This window comes from Sinocyclocheilus anshuiensis, unplaced genomic scaffold (assembly GCF_001515605.1).
Source record: "Sinocyclocheilus anshuiensis isolate Anshui unplaced genomic scaffold, SAMN03320099.WGS_v1.1 scaffold877, whole genome shotgun sequence".
Taxonomy (NCBI): Eukaryota; Metazoa; Chordata; class Actinopteri; order Cypriniformes; family Cyprinidae; genus Sinocyclocheilus; species Sinocyclocheilus anshuiensis.
Genome location: NW_015557181.1, coordinates 85,564 through 92,899, shown reverse-complemented (window position 1 = coordinate 92,899; position 7,336 = coordinate 85,564). Strand labels below are relative to the sequence as shown.

The following is a 7,336-nucleotide window of genomic DNA, read 5'->3' as shown; positions in this document are numbered from 1 at the left end:
AAAACTTATGTCACAGACAAGATATTAAGCTTCAAACAAGCTAAAAGGTGTTAAAAAATTGTGAATAACTTGCCACCTAGAATACAAACTTTTAATAATACATGTATTTAATTTTTGTTACTTTTGGTTTGACCGATTTTGTTTTTGCATTTGGATGTGTTTTTAGTATTGCTTGTTACACATTTGTCTTTGTTGTTATAGGTTCATAGTGAGAATAATGTGTTCAGTGTTGGGTCTGCATGTCCGGCAGAACAGTCCACGCTTACGGGACAAAACCGGCCAACTTTACATCTGCAATCACGTTACACATTTCGACCACAATATTATCAACCTTCTTACCTCCTGTAACACGGTGAGTGTCTATGTGCGTCTCAGTGTTTTCCCAGCATGATGTAATCTTTTTCTCCTCCTCTGCTCTGCCCTTGACCTCTGTCTTTTGGTTCTTTCATTGGTTTACTCACACAATGAGGTCTATTTCTCCTTTGGCAGCTGTGCTGACTTAATGTTGGGCCAGAGGCCAGTGAATGAGGTTTAGTTCTCTCTGTTTGCTTACTTCAAATGATTCAATTTGTTTGGTTGCAGGGCAGGAGGAATAACTAAATTCATTTTTAAACGTTAAGTCATGCTTGAATTCCTGTCTGCATGAGTTGACCGAGGATTTAGTTTGAAAATAAATGTATGTATTATATATTTTAAATGTATATTTTTGTTATAAATAATTGTTTGTAACTACATTAAAATAAACATAAAATTTAAGAATCACAGTTAGTGTATTAAGTCATTCAATTATTATAAACTTAAACATATAATATACGTAATATGTAATTTACACAACATTTACACAACTATTACAGTTTACATTATATGCTCAGCATAGATAGATTCAAGTTTGTGTTCAGAAATATATATATATTTTTTCATAATATTTTTATTCTGCAAGGACACATTAAGTTTTATCAAAACTGACAAAATTTATAGGCCTAATGTTACAAAATATTTCCAGTTAAAATAAATGCTGTTTTTTTATTTTTTATTCTTTCTATTCATTAATGAATCCTGAAAAACTATCACAGATTTCACAAAAATATTAAGCAGCACAGCTGTTTTTATCATTGATAATAGGGGTCATATGACTCTGAAGACTGGCGTAATCATGCTAAAAATTCAGCTTTGCATCACAGGATCAAAATTACATTTTAAAATATATTAAAATAGAAAACAGTTATTTTAAATGTTAATAATATTTCTTCATACTGATTTTACTGTATTTTTGATCAAATAAAATGCAGCCTTGGTGAGCAAAAGACACTTCAAAACATTAGCATAATAACATTAGCAAAATATTTTTCCTGACCACTAACTTTTAGATGAGGGGTGTCAATAACAAATAATCACAGACCCCTCACCCAATAAACATACTGGGTGCCAGCATGTCTGGGAACGACCCCAGGCCCCTGGTTACCAAGGCAACCAGGACCCCTCAGCCAGATCAGATAAACTTTTATGACCTAAAAGTATGTAGAGCAGGGGTGTCAAACTCAGTTCCTGGAGGGCCGCAGCCCTGCATAGTTTAGTTCCAACCCTGCTCCAACACACATACATGTAGTTTTCAAATAAGTCTTAATGACATGATTAGCTGGATCAGGTTTCTTTAATTAGGGTTGCATCTAAACTGTGCAGGGCTGTGGCCCTCCAGGAACTGAGTTTGACACCCCTGTTTTAGGGTGTTTTCACACTTGAGTCCTCTTTAAAAGAACCGAACCAAGACGTGGACCAAGTGAAAAAAGACCCAGTTTTCTTTGTGTTCACACTATCGCAGTTCCTGAAATAGGACTCAGATCCTTTTTTTGGTCCACTTAAGCAGTAATGGTGTCTCAGACCTCTTTGTGTTCAGACTGTTGCTTTTTGGATCTAGTCCAGTTCAGTGTTTGATGGCTGACATTATCACAAAAATATAAGTTTCGTACGCCCTTGTAATATTGTATAAACAAGGAATTGTTTTCCTTGTCTATGTCATTGTGTTTATTTTATAGCACACTGGGTTTCTGCAGGATTTTTAAGCTCAAATTTAAGACTGTTTTTAAGACCTGCACAGATAAAATTAATGCCATATGAGTGGGGTGGGGCATTGTTTTAAAATGACTGTAAAAAGCATGATTTACAGTTCAGATACAGGTTTTCACAAAAAAATATTTAAAAAAATTAAATAAAATTTCAAATTAAATTTGTAAGAAAAGAGTCAAAAATCAAATGTATCAATTATTATATTAATGGTTTAATGGCTGGTTTAATATCAATTATTATTTTAAACCAGCAGAAGGGCTGTTTTTGTGGGGAAGTCGTGGCCTAATGGTTAGAGAGTCGGACTCATAACCCAAAGGTTGTGGGTTCGAGTCTCGTACCGGCAGGGATTGTAGGTGGGGGGAGTGAATGTACAGCGCTCTCTCCCACCTTCAATACCACGACTGAGGTGCCCTTGAGCAAGGCACCGAACCCCCAACTGCTCCCCAGGCGCCGCAGCATAAATGGCTGCCCACTGCTCCGGGTGTGTGTTCACGGTTTGTGTGTGTTCACTGCTGTGTGTGTGCACTTTGGATGGGTAAATGCAGAGCACTAATTCCGAGTATGTGTCACCATACTTGGCCACATGTCACGTCACTTTCACTTTCACTTTCAAAAAATGCAAATTCATTCTCTGCCAGCAGGTGGCGCTTTTAGAACTGCATAAAGATAGGCTTTGAAACATGCAGCGCTCATATTTATCCAATGAAATCATAGCCTTTTTCATTTTAATCATCACATTAAGCTATATGACAATTGTCTTTCCGTCCCCATTGTACTCTTTATGGCCTTAAATTTGATACAATTAAACGCAAAACTTTTTAAGGACCAGCGGAAAAGGCATGCTGACATTGAGATTATTTAAAATTAAATTGGACAAATAAAATAAAAGAAAATATAATAAACTGCTTTACATTTTTCAGGTACAGTACAGGTATCCTTAAATGCAGCATTTAAGTAAGAAATGTACTAATCAAATTAAAAAAATTAAATGCATATTATTAATCGTATGAATACTAGATTCTACTGATCCTCATATTAGGCTGCTGTACTAGAACTACATACTGCACAGATCAGTTACACATGCAATTTCTTTCCCAAATGTTTACATTCGATTGGGACAAAACCAACTGTGTTTATGTGAACCATGGGTGTTTTTGACAGTTGAAACAATAAACGCTAAAGAGAGTGTAGTTTAGCCCCCGCTGGGATGTGCGCGCTCGTAGCCTATATCAAAAAGTTTAAACTGGCAAGGAACAAAGCCGCGTTTCTCTTACACAGTTTGGAAGCGGTTGAAATTAAAATAAACGAGTGTACGTTGTGAGCGATCAATTTGTAGAGATCTGCCAGAAGAAGCAGCCACTATGAACAGCTGATTTGTACGGAAACATCTGATGGCCAAACTACATTGGAATTCGCAAATGGAAAAATCAAGTGAGCCCGGGCCGATTTGCGTTCACAATGCATGTTTTTAGCGAACTGTACCTTTAGCCAAAAGCGAACCGTACTCAGACCACCTCCCGAGATGGTCTCGGTTCGGTTAGCTTCTGAGGGGTCTGAGATCGTTTAGAGAGTTCACATATGGGCCAAAAATCACGAGAACCGTGCTCAGACCCCTGAAAAGTACCAAGTGTGAAAACACCCTTAGATGGTAGTGTATGCATTGCTCAGATGTATTTTAAAATGTACTTTTACCTTCACACAATGTTCCCTACTTGATTCAGCTTCAATAATAAAAGAATAAGATACTTTTAATGACTGTATAGCCCTTTATATTTATTTTACACATTTCATTAATGTGAACTTCATGACTAACATCATGCTTTAGCTAATCAGCTACATGTAACCATGTTTTCCTGTCTGTTTCTTTGTGTTTAGCCACTGCTGGAGGGCCCTGTGGGGTTCCTGTGCTGGGCGAGAGGTTTTATGGAGCTGGGTCAGGGTGTACAGAGCAGTGCGGAGCTGACAGAGACTCTCCGCAGGTATTGCTCATCTCCTGCCGCTTTACCCCTCCTGCTTTTTCCAGAGGAGGACACCACCAACGGCCGAAACGGCCTCCTTAAGTTCAGGTACTCCAACATCACACAGCTGCCATCAAAACAATATTCTTTTTTACTTTTGACTATTGTCAATTAATTTAAGTGCTTTTTTCAGCTTTTAAAGCTGCTTTAAAGAAAATCCTAATGTTTATATCTTAATAACTTGATGCTTTATAGTCACATTTAGCAGATTACAAGCAATCAAGTAGCTAATTGCTATATAGCAACTCTGTTCCCCTTTCGGGCTCTGTCTTTACATTTATTTTTACATTTACTTTACATATGACCCCTTTAAAGACTCATAAAGACATTTACCGCCACCTGCTGGCATATCACAGATGAGGAAAGAAATGGTCAAATCAGAAAAAAATCAGAAGGGAAGTTCGTGATAGTTCTTGAAGCTGTTGAATTTAATTGAACACCAGTTTATATCAACATATCAATAATGTCATGCAAGTTATGCATGATGCAAGTATACCCAATATATTTCTAAATTCTTACCTAATTAGAACAGCATGATTGCGATTGTGTGATACTTCTTTATAGAAACATGTTCTAAAAGAGGTTCATATTAGGTTAGTTGACCCATAAATTAAAATTCTGTCATGAATTACTCACCCTCATGTCGTTTCAAACCCGTAAGACCTTCGTTCATCTTCGGAACACAAATTAATAAAATAATCCATGTGACATCAGTGGTTCAACAATAATTTTACGAAGCTACGAGAATAATTTATGTGCGCAAAAGAAAAAAAAAAAACGTCTTTATTCAACAATTCGTCTCCTCCGCGTCACCCTAGTGCCATTTTGGAGAGTATCTGCTGGACGTAAACAGCATATGCTCTATACACTGTTTACGTATCACTCTATAACAAGCATAATACGAAGTTTTTTATACAAGTGTAATAACAGTAATAGTTGCAGATTGTTTTATTTAGACTATAAGTCTATGGTAATTCACAAATTACCTTTACCTCAAACGCCATACACAGCGTTTGCTTTAGATTGGCAGGTTTGAGCGCAGGGAAATACAGTTTATTCTGCATTCAGCAAATTAATTTTGTGTTGGGCGATGGACCTTGTTGGGAAACCAAATAATACATCGCCGATCTGGAGCCATCTCCATTCATGTCACCCATCCGCGTTCGTACAAGTGTCTGATCGCAAACGCCTGGCTGGTCAGGTTTGGTGAGACTTTCTCCAAACTGGCCAAATACAATCGAGACAGCGATAAATGGTAGATGTTAACAAGAAATGTGGGAACGATTCCTATTTCAAAGAGAGCGCGTGCAGATGAGGAGTTAATGCGCCCGCTTGCTTGGCAGTGAAACAGTGAACCGTGTCTACACCGGACACGACACCGCCGCGTTGCAACAGGTTGATTGTGTCTAGTGTCTACACAGGACATTTGAACTTTGTGTCAGTATTTCATAAATAGGACAAGGCAGTTTACTGTCGGGGATTTGTCGTGTCGTGTCGTGCCGCATCCAGTGTAGCATCACTGATTATAATGAGTTCTATAGCCTAGCATTTTGTAGTGTCGTGTCGCGCTGCGCCACTCGCGTCCTGTAGACAGTGTGTATTTAACTTTCTTATTTAGGCTACTTTCTTGTTTAACTGTATTATTTCTTTGATATTTATTTTAGTGTTTTGCAGGCTGCGTATTCACTGACGGAAGTGCTAAAATAAACACGCATGTTTTGTTAATATATTGATCCTTAGATGATTGATTTATTATTGTTTGTGTTTCAACATTATAAATAAAATAAATTAATAAATAAAATTTTTATGCATAAATTCTATAATTAATATTAATTATATATATATATCAACACCGCACCACCGGCGGTAGTTGGTCCATTACCACCGCGGTGGTAAAAATCTGCCACCGTCACAGCCCTAGATGCAGGGTAACAACTCCATAAATGCAGTTATTCAAGATATGGGGCAAAATGCCCCTGTATGAGTTTTTGTCTTATATTTATATCACATGATAAGCGATATCACACGAGCAGCGAGAGCAATATCACACGAGTGCTGTTTGTCCCGAATAGCATGAGTGCAAATGTGATTTTACATAACGGTTCAGTAAATAAGAAGTTAATATTGTGTTGTATTCTTTATTATATTTAGTTTTTTCGCAGTTTTGCCAACAAAAATATTACCTATAAAGCCACAGCAGAACTGTTGCGTGTCTGTGAGAGGCGCAGCTGTGTTTAGTTTCTAAATGAATAAGCCGTTTGAATGAATCGAATAAAAGGGGTCATATGATGCGATTTCAAGTTTTCCTTTCTCTTTGGAGTGTTACAAGCTGATTGTGCATAGATAAGATCCCTGAAGTTGCAAAGACTAAAGTCTCAAAACCAAAGAGATATTCTTTATCAAAGTTAAGACTCTGCCACACCCCCCTAAAACGGCTCGTTCTAACACGCCCCCACATATCTACCTCACTATGTGGAAATATTTGCGTAATGCCGCCCAAATGTTCATGCAAAGAAAGAAGGCGTGGTTTCAGTAACCGCAGTTAGTGTTGAAGCAGCCATGTCAGGGAGACGCTGTGTGTTTCTAGGCGAAAGCAAAAGCACTTTATTTGGCCTTCCGAAAGTAGATGCATTTAGGAATCTTTAAGATTACTTACAACAGAACAGCAATGCATTTTATCTCATTCTTCCCACTGGTCTCCCTTTTGCAACTAACTTTCTCAGCTGGTCGCACGAGCACATGATTTGGTCGCAATATTTATTTATTTATTTTTTTTATTGTTTTTTTGTGCTACAACATGGGATTATTCAATGCATGCTGATCAACTTTTATCATAGTTTATAGTTATATGGAAAGAGCCTCCATAGTTTAAGGTAAACAGCAAAGGTAAGTTTTTCAAAAATGAAAACAAAAAGAAAAGTAAAACTAACGGTGACTGTGCTAGCATGTTTTTTCCCCCCACAAGAATACCAGCATGTTCACCTTCTCTGGTTTAAGAAGCGGTCTTTTACTTGACTTTCGCTTGAAAACCATCCATGGTTCCCTCAATATGCGTGTCAGTTTTGCTGTGCGTACCCTCGCGCTCGTGCTGACGCGGCGAGTATACTCTCTAAGTGCTGTTTCGTTATGCTTTCAGTTTCGTTTGCCGTTTGATGTTTCTCATATGCAACAGAAATGGCAGCGCTTATGAGTTGAACAACACGGTGGTCGCGCCAGTGCGACCGCACACAAAATTTAGTCGCACAGGCAGAAAA

At 37.8% G+C, this 7,336-nt stretch overlaps 1 protein-coding gene across 3 annotated transcripts in view; it reads left to right on the top strand.

The window, feature by feature from the left end:
* The window catches only part of LOC107678647 (ancient ubiquitous protein 1), a 25,938-nt gene that overhangs the window by 1,865 nt on the left and 16,737 nt on the right, over nt 1-7,336 (top strand). For all 3 annotated transcript variants that reach the window (XM_016473997.1, XM_016473999.1, XM_016473998.1), the window contains 2 exons: nt 202-352; nt 3,940-4,130. In XM_016473997.1, coding sequence (XP_016329483.1) covers nt 202-352; nt 3,940-4,130 — 342 coding nt within the window. The remainder of the gene's footprint in view (nt 1-201; nt 353-3,939; nt 4,131-7,336) is intronic.